General features: G+C 35.5%; 1 protein-coding gene across 5 annotated transcripts in view; it reads right to left on the bottom strand.

The window, feature by feature from the left end:
• Positions 1-525: 525 nt before the first annotated feature.
• The window catches only part of Pnisr (PNN interacting serine and arginine rich protein), a 31,291-nt gene continuing 7,802 nt past the window's right edge, over positions 526-24,014 (bottom strand). The window contains exons 2-13 of one of the 5 annotated variants that reach the window (XM_048353786.1): positions 22,237-22,316; positions 20,220-20,336; positions 17,926-18,114; positions 16,445-16,668; positions 14,454-14,625; positions 11,803-11,993; positions 9,579-9,716; positions 7,415-7,514; positions 6,647-6,700; positions 5,384-5,554; positions 2,960-4,046; positions 2,379-2,717 (exon numbers count right to left, since the gene is read on the bottom strand). In XM_048353786.1, the coding sequence (XP_048209743.1) occupies positions 2,687-2,717; positions 2,960-4,046; positions 5,384-5,554; positions 6,647-6,700; positions 7,415-7,514; positions 9,579-9,716; positions 11,803-11,993; positions 14,454-14,625; positions 16,445-16,668; positions 17,926-18,114; positions 20,220-20,307 (2,445 nt within the window). In that variant the 5' untranslated portion in view covers positions 20,308-20,336; positions 22,237-22,316 and the 3' untranslated portion in view covers positions 2,379-2,686. Of the gene's footprint in view, positions 1,902-2,378; positions 2,718-2,959; positions 4,047-5,383; positions 5,555-6,646; positions 6,701-7,240; positions 7,515-9,578; positions 9,717-11,802; positions 11,994-14,453; positions 14,626-16,444; positions 16,669-17,925; positions 18,115-20,219; positions 20,337-21,197; positions 21,215-22,236; positions 22,317-24,014 lie in introns of those variants that run through there. The other 4 variants (XM_048353784.1, XM_048353787.1, XM_048353788.1 and 1 more) reach the window with 4 other exon arrangements.

Below are 24,014 nucleotides of genomic sequence, written 5' to 3'. Positions count from 1 at the left end.
TTAAAAGGAAATTTTTGTGGATGATGCCTGATTATTTTTGTTGTACAAATATATAATATATATATTATGTAATATATATAATATGTATTATATATAAAAAACTTATTTTCTCTTTGATTTTGGGGGTTATAAACAAATTGTACTTAAAACTATAGTGTTCAAGACCTTGGAGATTACCTAATTCCTTCCTTATACCGCTCATGAAGTTGGGTGATTTACTTAAGCCCATTAAGTTACCAGAGAAAGGTTAATTCATTAACTCTAATATTTACTTCCATTTAAATATAGCTTAGTATAGTTTAGAAATTTCAATAAATTAATTCATGTGAGAAGATTTAAATGTGAAAGTATCCATAAGAACCTAATGTAACTCCCATGTATAAACTCTCAAATAAAAATCCACCATTACACTTCATGTGTGGCTTTGAGAAAGAAAAAAAGACTGTTAGAAAATTTGCCTGTTGTGTATTAACCCTTTAGAAGGCAGTAAAAGCATATCCCAATGGCAAAAAACATGTACATTAATGAGACTCCACACCAATCTTTATTTATATCTTGGGACCTGAAACAAATTGTAATTACTTCTTCCAAATTACATCTTGTTCTAATAATGGTGTGGTTGACCCTCACTCCACAAAAACAAGGATGACTAATACACTAGAAATATTTTAAGAGACTCTTTTAAAGATAGTTTGTATTAACCAATCCATATCAAGCTGTCTCAAAAGCTGAATCTATTATTTTTCTGGTATCTTCTTAGAAATGATTTTATAACTTTTGTGAACATTTTAGCAATTCAACATTTTAAAAGCCTTATTTTATAAATTCTTGCCACTCAAGGTAAACATTGTCACATGTAAAAGGAATTGTCTACATTAGTGATAAAAGTCTAAAAAATTCAAATTATTTAATTTTACACTGATTTATCTACTTATACAAATACCATTATGCACGGGGTTTTAAATTTACAGCTTTAAACTGATAAGAACCTTGCAAATTGTGACAGTCAAAAAAAAATAAAACTATTCAAGTTTTGGCTCTAGCTCTTATCTAAAAATGTGTATATCCAGGAGATATGTGTGTATAGCCAGGAGAATTTTTCTGTAGAATTTTATTTTGAAAATAATATTTCACTTGAAGATTGATCTAAAAACATTTTAAGATTCAAAAACTGATATACAACTCATTACAAATTAACTAGTTTTTCAATTAGGTACACTATGTTAGCTCACCTACATAAAAATACTGCACATTTTCCTTTTATTTCCAGATGTTACACTGATGACTAAACTATATAGAAATCCATACTATCGTAAAGTTATTCTGTGAAATGTCAACTCTATAAATATCAGAACTAAATGCACTGTAAACAGCCATTTTGGTAAACATGCATTTATTCACAGTTGATTTACTTCCTTTAGATAAATGCATAACTGCTCAAAATTATTTAAGAACCTACTAGAGGTACAAGAGCACACCATACAAATTTATTTTATTTTCGTTTTCAGGGAACACTGATCTTGGCAAAAATCTGGCATTATTTTAAAAATGAGCTATTGCTGGTAAGAAGGCATACTTGAAAACTTTTTGTCCTGCACTTGCTTTTTCTTTTTAAATTAAAACATTAAAGCATGTTTTCAAAGATTCAACTATCACTGCGGTAAGTGCGTAGTCTTAAAAAAAATGGACCCTGAAAGCAGTTGAGCACTTCAGTTAAAATGCCTTGAGAGCCTCAAGGCTCAGAAGTTATGACTGCCTTAAACTAGACCACCCACTGATCATCATTTTTAAACTGACAAAATCCGACCATTTTATTCTTTTATAACGGACATAAGCCTGTATAATACAGTATTCCTCTGTTGAGCTTAGATCATATACTTTAAAAATAGAAATAAATATATCGACTTAAGTTCCATTTCTTTAGTAACCCCATCGTGTTTAAATATGCTGGTAAAACAGAAGTAGGTGACTGTATAGTTTCAGACTTGGCTATTAGTGTCAAACACAATTTTTCATTACAAGTAACTCTACTGGTGCATTGGCTTGATTGATTCTAGCAATTTCATTTTACAGGCGTGAACCATATTATATACACATAGAGAAAAAACCCCAAATAAGAAGAAAAGTTTAGAAAGCCAATCAAGTACTTTCAAATAAAAATTAAAGGTCTTTTCTGGCCCTCTTCCACACCCTGAAAGTTGAAATTTGACAAGTCCATGGGTACAATATACAAACGTTGACAAACTTACTAAGTTAAAAACCATTTTCTCTGGGGAAGGTGGGAGGAAGTACCTTTAAAACCTGTTATACAAAATTCCAGCTGCCTTTTTATAAAAGTACGTTCCTTAGATTCAAACCATAAAATTAAGGTGCAAGAATTTAACAAAAATGAACTAAAGAGCTTTATTGACATCACAGTACATTCAAGAATAATTTTAAGAACATTACAGCTGAAAGAGAATGGCATGTTTATAGTCTTATGCACTATTTCTTGAAAAAATGTAATACAAAGAAATCCTATTAAGTAACTTGGAGCAGCATTTGGAAAAAGTACACCTATTTACAGATTAAAAAAAAATTCTGGTTTCACCTACACAGCCACATTGTGCCTCTATAATGAGACAAGCCCTTAAAACTCATGGAATTTTTTTAAACAACATCATGGCATTCTTGCCAACATCATTCCTCAGCGCTTACGACGGGGAGGGGTTGCTGATCTGAAAAAAAAAAGGGAAAAGACAACATTTAAAAATGAAAATGTATTTTAGACTAAAAATCAGCAATTTTCAACAAATACTATTATACAGGATTTCTAACATTATTTAAAACTATGATCATTTTTTATCAAGTACCAAACTGAGTTTATTAAAGAGAGAGAGAAAGGACACTTTCAACTTTGAATAAATTCAGTCAATTTTTTTTTTAAAAATCAGACAAAATACTTTAAAAAGTATACTACCTTGATCGGGACTTAGACTTGTGTTTGCGGCTTGCCTTCTTACCAGACCTTTGAGATTTCTCCATGGATCGCGATCGACTATGTTTAGGCTTCTTAGCCTTCTTTTCTTTGCTACTTCCTGGAGATTCAGAACTGCTCCTTCCACTAGAATCAGAGCCTGAATGCTTTTTACTATCTTTGGTAGTACTCTTCTTACTGTCCTGTCTAGAATCATGTCTTATGATTTTAACGGATATAGAGCCACTCCTGGAAAATGTTCTTTCACTTTCTCGTTTCCTTTTTAATCTATCATCCTGGCTACTGAACTTAAAATCTCTTTCTTCCCTTTTTTGTTTTTCTTTTCTTTTATCCTGTTCACGTTCCCTTTCTTTGTCTTTCTTTTTCCTATCTTTATCTATGCTTCTACTCCTCTCTTTTCTCCTCTCTTGTTCTTTAGCCTCACCTTTATGCTTATGACTGCTCCCACTAAGATTTCCACGTTGATCCTCAATTTTACGCCTATCTCGACTCCTACTGCGACTGGAACGATTGGTTCGTCTATCCCTTGAGCGACTTCTACTTCTACGTCTCTCTCGGGAAGGACTCCGATTTCGTCGTCTTTCTCTTTCAATACTACTTCTATTAGATCTCCTCCTATCTCTAATTTTTACTCTAGCCCTATTGCTCTCTATTTTAATTCTGCGGGAGTAGCTTCTACTCCTGCTACGTCTAGCTTTTATTGTTGGAGATCTACTCCTACTATGTCTCTTTTTCCTTTTAGGAGAAGAAGACCGAGAAGAAGTACGACTACTACCTGAGCTAGAGCTGTATGAAGAACTAGAGACAGTACTACTGGTACTACTTGTTCTGCTATTGCTGCTGGAACTACCACTGCTAGAACTTCCTGATCTACTCCTTCCTTGTTTCTCCTTTTCTTTATGTTCCTTTTTGGGTTCTAAAACTGATGTAGTTTCATTTGGAGTTCTTTTCTTTTCATTAACCACATCACCGTCTGCTTCTCTTGCTTCTAGTATTGATAAATTATTTTGCTCTTTATGGATAAATTCACTCATCTCTTTTGTAACCCTTTCTGTTTGTTGTTTTTCTTCTGCAACAAAACAAGACAAAAAAATTTAAGATGAAAATAAAATGAAAAATTCTCATACTACTAAACATGAAGCTAACAGTATAACAAAAATTATACTAGTTAACAGAAATAGGGTTAAAACTATGTAAGTAACATAAAACTTTTTTGTTGTTGTTGCCAATCCTGGGGCATGAACTTAGGTCCTGGGCATTGTCCCTCAGCATTTTTGCTCAAAGCTAGCACTCTACCACTTGAGCCACAGCTCCACTTCAGCTTTTCTGGTGCTTAACTGGAAATGAAAGTCTTAACGGCTTTCTTGCCCAGGGTAGCTCTGAAGTGTGATCCTCATATCTCAACCTCCTGAGTAGGAATATAGGTGTGAGCCAGCAGCACTTACACAAATATATCTAAAATGATATCATTTTTTGATGCCAGTATTAGAGCTTGAACTGAAGGCCTTGAGGTCTCACTTGTCCTATTACTCTGCTCAAGGCTGGCACTCTACCACACCTTCATTTATGGCTTTTTGCTAGTTAATTTGAAATAAGAGTCTCACAGCAGAGGTAGACTGCCAGCTTTAGAAGGGAGGGGTCTCATGGACTTGCCCCCCCAAAAGAGTCTCACTGACTTTTCTGCCTAGGCTGATTTCAAGCTGTGATTCCCAGATCTCAGACTCTTGAGTAGCTAGCAGGGTAAAATGTAATGACTTTAATATGCAATCAATTAAACTTACTGAAACATCCAGCTTTTGTTTTCATGTTAAATCTCCAAAATCTATTACTTTATATTTGTGGCACATCTCTATAGATACATTTAAATAGGTACAAGTAGTAGGTACCAGATAGTTTATTTTTGGCACTACTGGGATTTGAAGTTAAGGCCTTTTGCGCTCTACCTCTTGAGACATGCTCTGTCCCTTTCTGGTTTAATCTTTCCACAGAGTTTCATACATTTTGCTTTGAGTAGTGATTTCCTGCCCTATGCCTTTTCCCAACGCCATGTACCACCATGTCTGGCTTATGTGTTACTATGAGGCTTGCTAAATAACTGTTTTTGCTTGGGATGACCTCAAAGCAACCTCCAGGTCTCTGCTGCCAGGTCTCATGTATGCCACCGCTGAGTCATGTAAAGAACTTCAACATTTCCTCATTTTAAAAGTCTTGGCTTTCATTTCAACCATTTCAATAAGAAATAAAAATATCTTATAGCTACTAAAATCAATTCTTAAAAACCCACTTCATTGAAGTTACATGTTATTAATCATCTAGCACCAAATTGTTTTTGTTTTATTTTAGTTTTGCTTAAAAAGTAGTATGTATAAAACTGGATATAAACTACATAAATCTAAAAAAATATACCTTCCATCTGTTTATCATGTAATAGCTGCTGTTCTTTTTCTTTTCTCCAAAAAGCTTCCTGTTTTTGCCGGATTCGGTGCCGCAATTCTTCATCATCAGTATCAGATGACTCGGAGCCTCTGTCGCTCCTCTCATCTTCACTATCTCCTGATCCATAACCACCCAGTCCACCTGTGTGCATAAAGCTCAGTCTATCATAGGAAAAAGATGTGTGCTCTACTAAAAAACTTTTAAGATTAGAGAAGAAAGCTTTTATTTTTATTGCCTTTTCCTGGAAGAGCATGTTTTTTCCGGGTGGGGAGAATCATAAATTCAAATGTTTAAGGAGCTCAAAGAACCCTTCCACAATGGTTACATAGTGTTCTTTCTAAAATGTTTCAAGTAAGGAAACATTTCACATCATTAAAGAATTGTAATAATAGCAAGCATAATAACCATTTAACAATGCAGTAATCAAGCTTCACTAAAACTTAACCAATTCAACTACCTTAATAAAATTTCTGATGACTTTGAAAATATTTTTTAATATTAACTCTTTTACTGTTCATACTTTTGGAATCTGATAGTATGCTACGTAAATTTTTTCCTTAAAAAATTGGAAGAATAATTCTTTTTATTGGCACAAAAATGGAGTGAACTAACTCCCCACCCTGAAGTGATCCACACAGTAATTACAACAAAGCCACATGGGCACTTTATCTTATCCTTCTTCCTTCTTCCTAACAGAAATTAACATGAAATGTGGAAAAGGCAAATTCAAATTTGGATAATATGCAAATAGCAAAATGCCAACACAACACTATTACACTATGAAAAAATAATACCCTTTCCTTTTATGTTAAAACTTGACATATTGCAACACTATTTATGTAAGTAATTATAATCATTAGTGGATAGGTAAATCCCTAAAATATGTATGCAATAATTCTCAAAGTAAGCTTAAATACCATTGTGGCTAAATTATGACCTATTAAGTACAGAATGTATCCAAATGTATGGATACATATACACATATATTACAATTGGAGCAATTAATGAGGAGATCCTCCATTCAATTTGCCCCCAATAAACTGTAAATTAATTACATTTTTAGTTATTCAATTGTGAGTACCTTAGTAAAAAAAAAAAGTCAATCTTTTAGACACTGAAGCTTAGGTTTCTTAACTGAGTAGGAATAATCCAGTTTCAACATAGAACATGTAGAAAAACAAGGTAAAGTGAATTTTCCCTTTAGGCCCTCTCACAAATAAGGAAAACACTTACCGAGTCCAGTGAGGGAAGCCAGTGCACTGGACTGTGCCAGCTGTTTTGCAGGAGCTTTGTATCACATCAACAACAGGAACAACATGTTAACACAAATAGCCACGATTTCATAGTCATGAGAGTCTATGGTATTGTTAAATCTACTACTATTGCTGCTTTTTGGGGAGAGAAGAAACATTAAAAACATAACATTCATTTTAAACCAGTAGCATGTCTGGCTTTGAAATTATAATTCTGATGCGAGCTGAAATTGGTTTATAATGAAGAAAAATGTTGACTGTATTTCTAATTCTGGTATGACTTATTATTTTTGTTTTCATTGTTTTTTTCAAGTGTTACTAAAATCATGGGGAAGGGTAGAAATCACTTGTTTCTGTAAGAACTACAATTGATAAAATTGAAAATTCTCAAGGTTCATAATTTAAAATTCACTGCTACAATAAATGGTTTAGATTCCATATACCAATATACCATGGTATCAGTGTGAAATAAATTTAAATCAGGTGAGATAAATTTAAACACCAAGCATTTTCCACATATTTTCCAGGACACCACCATATTGCTATTTTCTGTTCAGGTAGGTCAAATTAAAAAATATATTTGTATAGTCTCTGGTGTTCACATATCTAATCTTTCCCCAAGAGTTAAATCATGCAAGAAGAGGATAAACATCTGATAGTAATCCAGAGGAAAACAAAAAAAGTCCAAAATGTTCAATGAAGCCAAAGTTCCCCCACAAAATCAAAACCAAGAACACCCACAATATACCTTTCGTTGCTTTCCGGTGTGCATCTTTAGCTACATAATAAATTTCTTCATCTGTGACATCCAGCAGAATTTCAGTTAGAAGCATTTTTGTCAGCAACATCTAAGGACAAATATTTCATTTAGCATTTCCAACTTAGTTACAATTAGTCCTTGTTTATTTTTTAATTAACATGCAAAGAAACAGATCAGACCAGTTATTCCTAAAAAAAAATCTTGAACATCATTCTAAAACACCAAAACCTGAAAATATTTCAAAATCCTAGGCATCAAAGGAAAACTATACACTCATGCATAGTCACTGAATCCTTTCTATAGATACAAGAAAGTAAAAAACTTGATAGGCTCTATTACTAAAAATTCCTACCAAGCCGGGTGCCAATGGCTCATAGCTATAATTCTAGTTACTTAGGAAGCTGAAATCTGAGTATCGGCCGGACAGAAAAGTCTGTGAGACTCTCATCTCCAATTAATGACCAGAAAACCAGAAGTGATTCTGTGGCTCAAGTGGTAAAGAGCTAGCCTTGAGCTGAAGAGCTTACGGACAGCACCCAGGCCCAGAGTTCAAGTCTCACAACCAAAAAAAAAAAAAAAAATCCTATATGTGCTTTAAGTAGAGCATATTACCAAGTAAAACCATACTAACAGGGTAAAAAAATACTATTATTATCATATACTAATAATATATATTATGTAGTATTATGAAATACTAAATAAAAGAATACTCTTTATTATAAGGATACTTTTATTAAAAGGGTACTACATTTACTTAGTAACATTGGTAAAGTTTACAACACTAGATTCTGAAATCACTTCTAAAGGTTAAGTTAAAAATCTAAAGGGGAGCCAGATGCAGGTGGCTCATACCTGTAAATCCTAGTTTCTCAGAAGGCTGACAACTGAGGATTGTGGTTTGAAACTGGGCTGGTCAGTAAAGTCTGTGAAATTCTTATTTCCAATTAATTATCGAAAAAGCCAGAAGTGGCACTGTGGCTCAAGTTGTAGGGTGTTAGACTTGAGCCAAAGGAGCTCACGGACAGTGCCCAGGCCAAGTCCAAGCTCTAGGACCAGGAAAAAAAAAATTAAAGGAGGAAGCTGGGTTAAGGCAGCTCAAGCCTACAATTTTAGCTATTCAAGAGGCTGAGACTGGAAAGATCAGGGTTCAAAGCTAACTGGAGCAGAAATGCTTGAGAGATTTCCTTCCTGAGTGATAGCCAGGCAGGGGAATGAACGTGTCATCCTTGCTATTAGAAGCTGAGATTGAGAAGATGACTGATCCAGGCCAGCCTCAGTAGAAATGTCCATGCAACTCTCTATCTCAATGAAAGAAGCTGCACATGACAGCTCATGCATGTCATCCTAGCTATGGTGGAAAGCAAAAAAATAAGATTGAGATCTAGGCAAAGATCAAGGCAAGAATCTAGACCCTTAACACAAAAGTCTAAAACCACCCAAAACTTAATACAACTTAAAAAAATAAGGATATTATTCCATTCAGCTAGATGAAGTTCTTCTACCTAACTGTAATATCCTTAAATAAAAGTTAACAAAATGTAAAATGGAGAGCACAATTTGAGGAGCTGGATTTCAGCTCTGGTATGATTATCAACAACTATTTCAAATGTAGATTCTTAGTTCTTTAGCCTCACTCTGCTTCTGATTTATTTATTTATTAAAATTAGAGTAGACCAAATTAGCATCTTCTAAATGCATTCCAAAGATCATGAGTACAACCTGACAACAATAAAAAAGAATTTTTAATAAGAAGTATGTTCTTATCCTGAAGAAGTAGGTTTAAGTATGTTCATTCTGAGTACTTCCTAAACTCATATTCCCTTGAGTTCCTTTAATATTTCTCAGTATTTCTATTTAAAAAACAGGTCAATAAAAAGTTCCTGTAGGTTTTATATAGTAAAATATTATTTAATTGTATCACTGAAATTATGGAATAGTTTTAATAACTACTTCAGAGTGCAATTTTGTATTTTAATTACTGTCTGGATATTGAGCAGTGGAAAAGGTGCTAGGGCTATCTGATACTTTAGACACAATTCGCCTGACAAAATGTGTGTGAGTTCTCAGTTTAAGCATTTCATAAAATTAATAGTTTTTTAAAACATTATGAACTAAATAAATCCTACACATGGTAAGAAATTTGACACTCTACCATCTGATACTCTTTCTCTTCTTCAGTCATCTCTGGTTCACTATGTTCTTCCTGGGGAACTGGAGACGGACTTCTGGTGATTTTTCCACTGCTTGCAGCCTCAATGTTTTCAGCATCTTCATCTTCCTCGTCACTATCCTGTAAAAATAATATGGTAGCCCAAATTTATGCTTATAATGCACAGTTGATAAGAGAAGGTAAACTTCATTTCTGAACTGTGTGACTTTTCTGTTTAGGTGCTGAGGATGGAAGCAATGCTTCATGGATGTAAAGAAAGGTACTTTATTTATCACTGAGCTACATCTCCAGTATCTATTTTTTAAATAAGTTTTTAAATTAAGACAAACCGGATTTCCTATTTTCTTTTTTTGAGACAGGGCTCTGTTGTGAGCTATGCAGCCAGGCTGGCTTCAGACTAGAATCTTAGCCTTCCATGTGCTAAGACTACATACAGTATATATAGGATGACATATAACACCATGCCCGGATCTAAATTACATTTCTGTACTACAGATTTCATTTGGTAACTTAAAAAAAGGGATTAAGAATGAAATTATGTGCTAGGCGCTGGTGACTCACACCTGCAATCCCTAGCTATTCAGGAGGCTGAATCTGAGCATCAGGGTTCCAAGACAGCCCAGGCAGTAAAGTCCAAGTGACTCTTATCTCCAATTAATCACCAAAAAGCCTGACGTGAAGCTAGGTGCCAATAGTTTACACCTGTAATCCTAGCTACTCAGGAGGCTAAGATCTGAGGATCATGAGTTGAAGCCAGCCCAGACAAGAAAGTCCATGAGACTCATCTCCAATTGATCACAGAAGAAGTCAGAAGTGAATCTACGCTCAAGTTGTAGAGCACCAGCCTTGAGCCAAAGAAGTGTTGAGACAATGTCCAAGCCCTTAGTTCAGCCCAGGGAACAGGAAATACACACACAAAAATCCTAAAGTGGAGCTGGAGGGCTCAAGTGGTAAGGCACTACACTTGTGCAGAAGAGCTCAGGGGCAGTCCCCAGGCCCTGAGTTCAAGCCTGAGGATCAGAACCAAAAGAAAACAAAAAGAATTATGAAAAATCAAATATTTTATCTTTTCTATTTTTACCTGGTCTTGGAAAGTACAAAAAAAAATTAAGGCAAATTTAATGAATATCCATTATATATCGATGACCTTGAGATGATGGGCTTATAGAACTTTAGAAATAAAGACCAAAGCTCTATTACCTGTCAATGTAACTTTTAAAGTGATCTATTTAAGCTATTTACCTAAAATCATGTGACTTAGTACAAAAAAATTTAGTCGTTTCCAAGATGTCAGCTTGCCCTGAAATAATGAAACTTACTTCTTTCTGGTGACATGATATAGATGAGAAATTAGGCCAACTTTACATCCAGAAAATATAGTAGGGTGATACTATCTTTGTATGGTTTTAAGTTTTAGCATCTAGATACCATAACCTAGCAGCTACCCTAGCAAACATTCAGTGACCAAAGAGAAAATAACAACCTAAATAGTCCTATGGAAAGACTACTTAAACCAGGTAACAAATATATGTAGCACAAGTCCAAAGGCATTTGGGAGAAGGGAGAACAATCTCCAAACTATTTTTATGCCATTAAAAATTTTTTGGGGGGCTGGGAATATGGCCTAGTGGCAAGAGTGCTTGCCTCATATACATGAAGCCCTGGGTTCGATTCCCAAGCACCACATATATAAAAAATGGCCAGAAGTGGCGCTGTGGCTCAAGTGGCAGAGTGCTAGCCTTGAGCAAAAGGACGCCAGGGACAGTGCTCAGGCCCTGAATTCAAGGCCCAGGACTGGCAAAAAAAAAATAAAATAAAATAAAAATTTGGGAGACCTATTTCGTGTAAAAATTTCTTTTTAGAAAAGGTTTATTTTAATGACACTAGGTTCACGGGTCCTCTAAAAACAGAAATTACCTTATGACATTTAAATAAAACCATTATCTACCAAAATCTAGTACAGCTCTATATGCCTTAATTTTGAAGCCCAAAATGGCCTTGAGATGAAGACATGTTTCCTGAGTTGCATAGTGGTCAATGTTGCTTTCACAAAAGCCAGAAGCGTATTACTGAGGAATAGAGGGATTCCTAAGCCACCTATGCTAAGTGATGAATAAAGATTCATTTTTATCTGCTAGTATAAGTAGGTATAAATATTCGTAAAGCACATTTATTCCTCCTATGCCACTGAATAGATTCTACTTACAAATTTACTTCTCTGAGGTAAACGAGGGCCATCTCCTCCTTCAGCATCTTCTGTGGTCTTCTTTTCTTTTTTGGACAATTGTGAACGTTGTTGTTCCATTCTTTCTTTTTCCAATTTCTTCTGCTTTTCACGTTCCATTTTTTCGAGACCTTCACGAATCCAAGCTGGAAGAGTTCTCCTCTTTACTGCATCTAAATTTTACACAGGAAAGAATAAAAGATATAATAAAGAAATAAATAAGAAAGACATAATAAAGAAATGAGTTCTGTAACTTTGATTTTCTACAAACTTTGTAAGTAAAAACAAGGAAACAAATCTGTTAGCACTAGTGGGGCCTGGTGCTCAAGCCTGTGAGCCTAGCTACTTGGGAGACAAAGATCCAGGGATGGCAGTTAGAGACTCCATTTAACCAGTGCTGGACATGATGGCATGCATCTGTCACCTGAAGTGACACTGAGAAACACAACCCAAGATGTTCACACAACTCAGGCCAGCCTAGGTATTAAGTGAGACCATAACTAGAAAATAACCAATGGAAAAACGGGGTGGAAGCCTAGCTTAGCCTGTAGAATGTCTCCCCTAAGAGGCTTGAGGTCTTAAATTCAATCTCTATTAAAATTAAAATGTTTAATCCCATCAACATTGGGCCTTTAAAAAACAAACATCTCTTTAACAGCAGTAGGAAAAGTGTTTTCAGGCTTGCAGTTTTCCAGGGCATATTAAGAGAATATTAAGCTGTTACATCATTTCTATACAAAATCCTTCAGAGATCTCTTCTATTACTCTTTTTTGTAGGTGAGAAGACTGAAAGGATAAAGCCAGTAAGTGGTGACAGGGGACAACTGAGAACCAACTTTGTTATTATTTGATCTTTTTCACAAGTGAGAAAACTGAAGTGATAAAGGGATGTACCTAAGGTTTAAAAGCCAGCAAATTATGATGTGGGCTATACCCAAATTTTTATACTAAGCTGCTTCCCTAAAATATGAAAACAGAGCAGAGTCAAACAAAAACAGGACAGTTTATTCTTGGTCCTGGGGCTTGAACTCAGGGCCTGAGCACTGTCGCTGGCTTCTTGTTGTTCAAGGCTAGCACTCTCTACCACTGGAGACACAGTGCCACTTTCAGCTTTTTTTTGTTTTGTTTATGTGGTGCTAAGGAATCAACCCAGGGCTTCATGCATACTGAAGGCACTCTACTGCTAGACCACCTTCCCAGCCATGCAGGTCAGTTTTTCAAACTAAGATTTTTCAATAAATTGAGAAACAGTAAGGTTATTCTTAAAATGTACAAATGAAAGACTTGATGGTCTGTTCTATAAAATGCTGAATGATTTTGAATTTCCAGAAAAAATGTAGCATATGTAAGTTCTCACTAGCAACAAGCTACTTCTGATATTTAAATTCTAAATTTTTTGCCAAAATACTTGAGAAAGTGAAATAAAGAAAATTGAAGATATTTGACAATTTAAAACCTAAAAATATGTATTTTATGAACTAAGAGTAGAAAGAGACTTAAAACAGGCAACAATCTGGTTTTGTTTCCTTTGGCTGTGTGTGTGTGTGGGGGGGGGGATGCATGTGCGCTCATGTGCCAGTTTTGGGGCTTAAATTCAGGGCCTAGGTGCTATCCCTGAACTTTTCTGCTCAAGGCTATCATTCTACCATTTGAGTCACAGCTCTACTTCTGGCTTTTTCTGGTGTTAACTAGTGATAAAAGTCTCACAGACTTCCAGCCTTATATGGTCACAAACTGCAATCCTTAGATCTCAGCCACCTGAGCAGCTAGGACTATAGGCACGGGCCACCAGTACCCAGCTTAACAATTAGGTTTTGAAGAGGAACACTAATGTACCAAAATGTCAACCCAGAATATGAAGATGATAGGAAAATTTAAAAGTTACATTTGGTATTGTATACACACACACACACACTGGGGTATTGTATATATGCCTACCTGATCTAGGGAAGGGAAAGAAAAATGAGGGTGTAAGATATCACAAGAAATGTACTCACTGCCCTGTTATGTAACTGGACCCCTTTTGCACAACACCTTGTCAACAAAATTTAATTAATAAATTAAAAAGAAAAAAGAAAAATTAAGATCCCCTAAAGGAGAAAATCTAGAACACAGAGAACACCAAATATATCCAAGGGCCAAAAGTTGTGAGTGCATTACTCATTTTTACAAGGCTAACACTGAACTAAGGAAGGGCATAAAAAAAAAAGTTACATTTCATCACCAATTACAGTTTTGCCATTCCTGGGGCTTGGACTCAGGTCTTGAGCACTGTCCCTGGCTTCTTTTTGCTCAAGGCTAGCACTCTACCACTTGAGTCACAGTGCCACTTCTGGCCATTTTCTGTATATGTGGTGCTGGGGAATTGAACCCAGGTCTTCATGTATACGAGTTAAACATTCTTGCCTCTAGACCATATCCCCAGCCCAAACTACAGTTTTATGACAAAAAATTTAAGAAAATATTCAAAACTTTTTGTTTTAGATCAATCTCTACGCAGTTTTAGGATTTATGATTTTAAAAATGCTTTAAAAGTACCATTATTTCAGCTATGATAATTTATAAAAACAAAACATTCTTTTCACAAAGGTAACATGACAACAGCGTTTCATTTAATTCATTTAAATAGCTACCAATCTGTGGAGGCTCCTGCTTGACAGGAAGTGCAATAGGTGAGCGCTGCCGGTCCCTGAAGGATGATGGTCTTTCTCTTCGATTCTGGGGAGGTGCTGGAGGTCCTGGAGGTCCTGGTTGCCAATAAGGAGGATGAAATCCACCTTGCGGTGGACCAAAAGCAGCCCCATGCTGAAAGAGTATTGCATTTTATTTTTCTTCAGTTTAATACAATATACTCTCTGGGACACATGCGTGTTATAAATTGAGACAGTATCCATGGTGAAGCAAATCCAAGAATCCCGTGGTTTTAATATCTACTGGTATTTCTACAACCCAAAGAATCTACGCTCACTTTTCTTATGAAACAAAAGTTTACTGCCTGGATAAATGAAATGAGCCTTCTAAAGATTTACCATCTTCAGAAAGTGTATGTGTGTGTATATGTGCTAAGATGTGTGTGTGTGGGTGGTAGTAATATGAACATTTTCTAGACTAATTTGCAGACCCTACCACCACCCCCAACACAAAGCTATCAATATTTCCTTTTCCTTTTTTGAAGCAGGATGTTGCCATGTAGCCTGTTCTCAAACTCTTAATCCTCTTGCCTTTGCCTCCCAAATACTGGGATTATACGCAAGAGCCACCATGCCTGGACAATTTTTAACTAGAAAATACAAGTAAATGCTTTTGTCAATTTCAAATTCCTATTTCTAGTGAATTCAACTTGTATTTATAATCTCACAGGATATATTTGTGTATAATCAAAGACAGTTACTTAATTATTATAGTAATTTCTTTTTAGCTTTGCTATTTTCAAAGCCAGTTGCCACTAGTTTTGTTTTCTTAATATGAAGTCCACCAAACAAAACTAAATTTAAAAAGCAGCTCCCTGCTGCTACAACTCTTCAAAAATAAAGGCTGTCATGTCTATTAACAAATATGAGTACAGTACATCTATGTGACTCTGTGTTAACTAGGACTATTTGCAGGAACACTATTATCAAATCTATCTTAGATTTAAGTGGTTAATATATGGGGCTTTTCAAAATTTTATATTATAGCCATTTAGTTTGTAAAGTAACAATTTTAGTAAGTTATTTCACAATGACATCTAGCATTATCATTTAAGAGTCAATTTTAATAGAGAAGATAAACCCCACATGATAATACTATTCCCTACAGGGTTCTATGTCCCTAGGCATGAACTGAATATTACAAAGGAAATCATGTGCAATTCCACTAATAAGTTATATAAGAATGGGGAGGAGTAGGGCCAGGAGCGTGACCTAGTGGTAAAGTGCTTGCCTAGCATGCACGAAGCCCCAGGTTCGATTACTCAGTACCACATATACAGAAAAAGCTGGAAGTGGTGCTGTGACTCAAGTGGTAGAGCACTAGCCTGAGCAAAAAAAGCTCAAGGACAGTGACCAGGCCCTGAGTTCAAGCCCAAAGACTGGTAAAAACAAACAAAAAAGAATGGGGAAGAGGAGGGAGCACACTGATAAACCAGGTATAATTCTATACAGATGGAATTGTGGTTAGGAAAATCATTTATGTTCATGTGTCTTAGTCATGTCTTAACCATAATCTATTATTGACAATGTATTCAGCTACTCTATATTTTCTAAACTTTAACAGCTATTCCACTAACTCATTTTTCATTTTATCCAGATTTCCCTCAAATTATCCTTTATTCATTTACTAATCACAGAAATATTTGGAAAATAAAATCTAATGATTTAAATAGTCAAAAACTGGTAAAGCTGGGAGAAAATTAGGGAGGGGGTAACAGTGTTTAAAAAGAAATGTACTCATTACCTTACTTTTGTAACTGTAACCCCCCTGTTCATCACCTTTGCATTAAAAACAAATTAATTTTTAAAAAATTGATAGTTTCCAAAACACTGTAGATGTTTATCTGTACAACTCTGAACATATATCTTCATGAGATACTCTCAAAGAATGGACGTGCACGTCTATGATATTAAAGCAACAAAATATCTTTCACCTGATAGTCAAACTGGTTCACTGGCCCCACTGCAAAATTATCGGGTGGTCCACCAAAGTTGTGATTGTTCTGGTTAAATATATGCCTGTTGTCAGGGGCAAATTCCCCACTGTCCTGACTGTTGCTGTCTTCAGAAGGAGGAACAATGTCCATTGGGCCTGGTGTTGGTGGCATCCATGGCTGATCTGGAGGGGGATGAGGGGGCTGCTGATGCATTCCCCATTCTATTTAGGATTTAGGCATAAAAACATTCAACAGGGGATTATAAGAAAATCAATACAAAATTTTAAGATCTCAAGAAAGCTAGATTTTTCAGTAAAGAAACATTTAAATAAAACAACTTATGACTTTTTGGTCAAATTCTCACTATATTATCTTAAAAATGAGCAAAGAACTTACAAATTGGCTAAGTTCAAAAAAGTTAATTCTATTCTAATTTACATCATAAATAAAATCCAACTGCTCAAAATTTATTTTAATGAATATAACACAATCCAAAGTAATTTTTGCTGAACCTTTCTATTTTTCTTCAATAATGACATCATAAAAATAACTTAAATTTTTATATAATTTCTTTCTTCCATGAACACATTGACTCTCACAACATCTCTATGAGGTAGAAAGAAATCAGGTACTATTTCTGCCAATCTCAGGAGGGGGAAGGGTAAATAACTTCCCCCAGGGTCACAAAGAAAGCCAATAGCGTAAAACTTTAGAGGTATGGACTGGGAGAGTAATATCAGTGTGGGTCATTTATAGACTTAAGACTGGGACACAAAAACAGTCTTAAACTTGGAGAAATTTGGCCTTCAAGAAGATAGAGACAGACAACCTCACAGTATCAAAGATTGTTATTCCTTTCAAAGTAAAGTTGGAAATCCCTGTTTTCCACTTACAGTAATATGAGAAATACTAATAGCAAAAGGAGGATACAGCTTCACCATCAGCACAACCAAATGTAAAATGCCTCTCATTTTCAGTGATTACTAAAAAACAACACAACCCTGGAAAACTGAATTAGCATCAAGAAATCCAAACACAGTGTAAAGAAAAAACCCCACAAAAGCTTATGGAAGACCGTCACTATCCGAAAACAAGGAAAGAAAACAGTGGGTGGATGATAGAGGAAGAGTATGTTTGACAGCCTTGTCACATGGTGACACAACTTTTCTTTAATTAGAAGCTAGACTGCCACTGTGCTTCTGTAAAGGCCAGAGGTTGCAACAGCGAGAATTTTCTCTCCCTAGGTGCCAAGTAAGGTTTCCAGAGTGTTCCTAGCCCCTGTCATCCTAGGAATGAAGAACTAAGAAAAATTCAAACTGAGTGCCACGATGCTAGCAGACTAAGTACAGAATATTTTTAACCACATAGATTAAGGTCAAATCAAATTGAGACTACTATAAAACTAATCTAATTAACTAATTTACTAATAATCTTCATGTTCTTTAAAAAGTCTTAAAATCCAGACAACATAAACAAACCTGGTTGCCACATTCTGTTAAAGTTTGAATCTCCTTGAAAATTTCCATGATTGTTTGGACCAGATTCCATTGGAGACATATCTTGTCCATTTGGCATCATTCCTGGTGGTTGTTCTACAATGCTTTGCTGTCCAGAAGCTTCTCTTTGAGCAATCCAAGCTTGAGCCAATGCGGCCCAGTCAATTTGGCCTAATGTAAATGAACAAGAAGTCAGCATTCAGAACAAGAGCTAAAATAGTAGTGCTTCCATATAAAATAAACATCTAAAATTATTCTTCAGTACTGATTTTAAATATAGGTATTATGCCTGAAAAAATGCTTAGAAAACAATCCATACTCAGGCCAGTCAACAATTACTTAAAACTTTTCAGAAATCCACAAAAGTCTTAGCCCCTTTCTAATATTATCCCAAGAAATCAATGCCCTGTATCTTTAGCTTACTCAATTTTAGACAATCAGCCCACTGCTTTAAAAACAATTAATCAAATTATTTCTTCCTGTAGAATATCCTAGTCTCCTTTCAAGGCCTACTTCGATTACTGTAGCTATCTATCCTTCCCAGTTCCAACTTATGGTTACCTTTCTTTAAGGCTACTGGTAACCAAAATGTATCTCTTTGATATTTTTTTGCTACCCTTAACTCAAAATTTATTGGCCCCATTATTCTGAAAGTCTTCCCTTTATTATCTTCAAAGATAACAGCTTGGGGCTGGGAATATGGCCTGGTGGCAAGAGTGCTTGCCTCATATACATGAAACCCTGAGTTTGATTCCCCAGCCCCACATATATAGAAAATGGCCAGAAGTGGCGCTGTGGCTCAAGTGGCAGAGTGCTAGCCTTGAGCAAGAATAAAAGAAGCCAGGGACAGTGCTAAGGCCCTGAGTTCAAGCCCCAGGATTGGGGGGGGAAAAAAAAAAATAACAGCTTAAGATCTAATATTACCAATAAAGCAGGACTTTTTTTCACACCTCAATTTAATAAAGTTTAGACATTCTCAGTTTTGTTGAAAGATGAAACGGAATAACCTGGATGGAGTTAAACTTGGCAATCTGTATCTGAAACTTTCTAAATCTAGTCTGGGTATAGTGGTACATGTGTATAACAGCAGCTACTTGGGAAGCTGAGATCGGGAGGATAGTAGTTTGAGGCCAGCCCTAGCAAAAAAGTTAGGAAGATTCCACTGCAATTAACAAGTTGGGTAGGGTGGTATACAAATTTGACTGTAGTTATGAGGCACAAGTATTACTGAGGTCCAAGGCTAGCCCAGGATAAAAACATGAGATACTAAAAATAAAACAGAGCTAGGAACATGGCTCAAGTGGTAAAGTGCCTGCTTAGCAAACACAAAGTCTTGAGTTAAAACCTCAATACCACCAAAAATAAATAAAACTTTGTAAATCTACAACTGTCATTTTGAAAACCTAGCTCTTTTATTAAGAAAGTGATTGGGCAGTGAGTATTATATGTGTATTAGATTGTGCTATTTCAAAAAATATCCAGAAATCCCAGGACTTGGGAGGTTAAGACAGGAATACTGTGAGTTTAGCCCAGTGTGTGCTACACAGGAAGACTCTGCCTCAAAAAGTTAAAGTAGGGGCTGGGAATATAGCCTAGAGGCAAGAGTGCTTGCCTTGTATACATGAAGCCCTGGTTCAATTCCCCAGTACCACATATATAGCAAACGGCCAGAAGTGGCGCTGTGGCTCAAGTGGTAGAGTGCTAGCCTTGAGCAAAAAGAAGCCAGGGACAGTGCTCAGGCCCTAAGTCCAGGGCCCAGAACTGGCAAAAAAAAAAAAAAAAGGAAAAGTAAAGAGAGGGAGATGGGGATGTGGGAAGTGTAAGGTTATCAGATAAAACAGGCTATAGTTAAATAAATATTAAAGTTCAGTAATAAATGAGGGCTTTTATATATGCTCCAAATACTTGAAAGTAAAAGTCTTAAAATGATATAGCATACCACAGTTGAATATCATCTAATTGAACTGCTCAGAACAAAGAAGTATGTGCTACTTAAGCAACTTTAATGCTTTTTCTTTAGAAAAATAAATTATATCAGTTTAAAAGAGTAAAATCTTCATGAAGCTCCCTATCCTTCAAGAAAGCTTTAGAAAAATCTCATTTTTTTTATTACATGGCAGGGTTGTTTATAAAATTGCATTCTAACTAAAAAGCGATTAAGACATTCAGCTGGTTTATCAACCAAGAGATAAACCAATCAATCCTAACTCTACACGGATCTCCTACCCTCTCCAAACGTCCACTTCCCACCTCCACCCACAGTGTTTCTTTCTTACTTGGGTCCTGCTGGTGCTGAAATGACTGCATCCACTGCTGTTGGTTCAAAGGCCATTGCTGCCAAGGCTGTCCTCCTTGATCCCACATCCTTTCTGAAAAATGTATTGGTTTTCTATCTTCAAAAATTAAACACAGTTTAAAAATTACAGCAAGTCTTTTAATTTTCAAACCTTATATACATTAGAAATTATTTTATGTTTTTATGTGCTAAGAATTCTAAACTGCTAGTCAGATTGTTAGAAACAATTAGAATTTTAAGTTAGCAAGCAGGAGTAGAAAATGTTATGTTAACACTGATGTCACATTTATATGCACACATATATGTACTGGATATTTTACTTTCTCTTCCCAACCACGACTCTTTTTCTGAAAATACCCATAGAGCTCTAATAATTTTTTTTTTTTTTTTTTTGCCAGTGCTGGGGCTTGGACTCAGGGCCTGAGCACTGTCCCTGCCTTCTTTTGCTTAAGGCTAGCACTCTATCACTTCAGCCACAGCGCCACCTCTGGACATTTCCTGTATATGTGGTGCTGGGGAATTGAACCCAGGGCTTCATGTACATGGGGTAAGCACTCTTGCCACTAGGCCATATCCCCAGCCCTAATAAAAATTTTTTAAAATAAAAACTTATAGCTACTAAATGCAGAAGGTTAAATAGAATTAGAGAACTGTCATATTACCCTATTTAATAACTGGGAAATAGAAAAGGTAACGAGAAATCAAAAATACAAAGGTTGCCAATTATCACCTTCATAGATGATGAAGTGGCTGTAAGATACAGTATGAGGTTCTCAGAATCACTAAATTTCCTCACCAGAAATGCTTTTAATCAACCCAACTGAGCTTCCGGTGTTATTATTGAGCTTCCAGTGAAATTATATGGTGAAGGGGGGAATAAAGAAACATGCTATATGGTATCAGAAGAAATAATTAGGCAAAGTTAGAAAGTACTGCTTTGTACTTTTGTAGAAAGTACCTTTGTAGAAAGACCTGCTTTGTAAATTTTTTTCCCCTTTTTTTGGCTGTACTGCGGTTTGAACTTAAGGTCTCATACTTGCCAGGCAGGCGGGTATGCTCCAGTCCAAGAACTAAACAGCAAGAAACAGAATGGAGAGGATAGTAGTCTGGTAAGGGCTACTCTATCTTAGGAGGAATTATCACACTAGCCAAGTTTTCTGTAAACAAATATGAAAACGTTTCAAATAAAAATTCTAAATTCCTAAAAATTCACCTTTGTAATTTATCCCAAGATAAAATAAGTTATCCTCATCTTTTAAACTAACTCTGATAGATAGCTCTGTTTAAGACTAATGACATACATGGTAATCACAGTATGTTTCTTCTTTATTTCTGTATCCCCAGGCTTAGCATATAGCAAGCATTTAATAAATGTTTACTAAATAAATCCTTCTAGTCTCTTCCTTTCCGCTAGAAGCAAAACAAAAGGAAGCCTCAGTATTACAAATACACAAAAACTAATAAAGTCAGATAAGTGAAGACATGGACTCTAATTGCATAACTAGCTATTACAATTTAAACTTTTAAAGCCTTACAATTCTAGTCTCTGTAACATGCTCAGAATGTTAATACAGTTCTACCAGTGGCAGAATCTGACTTCTCCACCGAATAACACAGTAAGATACATTTATTACCCTGGTTTATTGATGAGTCAAATAAACTTTTTATAGTTACATTAATGTGCCTATTAAAGGGCATTTGAACATAACTAAGGTATAGTTCCTTACAATGGTATTATTAGATTATCAAAATGAGCACTGTATAGTACCACAATGGAGGAATAACATCTAGAACTGGATATCTTCAGTTATAAGCTAAATATACTTCTTTTTCTAATCTTTCTTCAATGTCTGTTTCTTCTCTCCCTTCTTTCTCCTGTTTCTCTAAGGAAGCTAAAGGAATCTTTAGAACATGTGAAAAGTCATTTCAATACAAGTTAATATACACAAGAATAAATACACACCAAGAAATAAATGTCAACTGCTACTTTAACTGACCTCAGAGGCTCAACTTCCGGTTAAAACTTCGGCTGGTTAGTTTACAGCTTGAGAGCATAACAGCGAGAATTATTTATGCCCTGAGGGAGATGGATGGAAAAAAAAAGTGTAAAAAAGCATTTGCTCATACACTATAGACATGACTGAAAACACAGACATTATTGTTCCATGTTTACTCATAGACTATAGACACTACTGTAAATAAATTCTGGGAGTACAATATAGAAGTGTGACCACTTCCAAATTAAATTAGAAGCTCAAAAGTTATTTTCTGTAAATCGTACAGTAGAGAATTGCTTTACCATCATAAAGTTAAAGAGATCAGAAATGAAATGCAAGAGATTTTTGACATCTTTTTAACTTTCAGAGTATATTTATCTTTTATCATCCCTCTTGTGTTACAATATAAAACCTATCAAATAATTTAGAAAAAAAAACAAATAACAAACATTTGAGGTAGTTTAGAGGTAGAGTGCTGGCCTAGCATATATGAGGCTCAGCACTGGGGAAAAAAAAAAAAGAGGTGGAAAAGATTTCAGCTAGCATTAAAGGAAATAAAATTACCTATAGAATTCTGTAGAATTCTATGGAATTGTTTAGAAACTAAGATCCGCAAAGACATAAATTTGTCCCTGAAATAGTTTATCTTTCATCCCACTAAGCAACAGTCTTTTAAAGCAGATAGACAATTCATCTCCTATCTTCCATAAAGTACAAGAAAGTATCTAACACACACCAGGCATAAATAAACACAAACAGTAACTGAGAGGTCATCAACTCCTTGTTTACTTTTAAAAAATAATGACAAAAAAGCTGTTGACTGATAAGAACCAAGCTTTGCTGCTGTTGCAAAGCTTTAAGAGCTTATCAGTTGAATGCACAGATTTTCCTCTCCTAAAATGTAAATTGATACAATGAAGACATCCATGCTTATGCTGGTGCCAGAAGGGATGGGAACAGTAAAACCACTCTCTTGAATGAAATGTGTACAGACTTCCATCATTTCCAATACATGAATTTCCTCTTCTGGAAATCACTAAAAATAGTAGGTTTTTCTTACTCGTATCTAATGACTGCCAGACAACCTTTTCAATCACTTTAAATTTTCTAATTATAAAGTTTTTGCCTAGACATAAGAGCAGAAGCTCTAGCTCATTATGCCACCCAACAACCATTCACAAGATGTGTGAAAACAGGCAAATTACTCTCTACCCCTAATTTCACGTGGAAAATGGAAGACTAGTGTCTGCCTTATAGGGTTACTGATTATTGTGAGAAACTCAGAGAGCCCAGTTGATTAATACCAGAGCTCCTTCCTATCACTTCTGGAACTACCAGAAAAAAAAAAAAAAAGTTTGCTAAAGCAAATACAGCTCTATTCAATCAGAAGTTCTAGTCTCCAGAACTCCAAAGACTCCAGCTTTGCAATAATTCTTTGGTGTAAGCTTGTCTTCCTCTCCCAAATTCTCTCAAAAACCATAGACTAAACTGGGAGGGAAGGGCTGATATAGTCCAAAAAGAAATGTACTCTTTGTCTGACTCACGTAACTGTAATCCCTCTGTACATCACCTTTGTAATAATAAAAAAAATCACAGACTATTAATGTTAAAATTGAGTATGATGGCTAATACCTGAAAATCTAGCTACTTCTGAGAATGAGATCAGGAGAATCATAGTTTGCAGCCAGTCAGGGCAAAAAGTTCTTAAGACCCTATTTCAATCAATAAAAAGCTGGATGTGGTAGTACATGCCTGTAACCTCAGCTCTGCAGGAAGCA

This window comes from Perognathus longimembris, chromosome 9, assembly GCF_023159225.1.
Source record: "Perognathus longimembris pacificus isolate PPM17 chromosome 9, ASM2315922v1, whole genome shotgun sequence".
NCBI classification, from domain to species: domain Eukaryota; kingdom Metazoa; phylum Chordata; class Mammalia; order Rodentia; family Heteromyidae; genus Perognathus; species Perognathus longimembris.
This window is presented reverse-complemented; position numbering and strand designations above follow the sequence as displayed.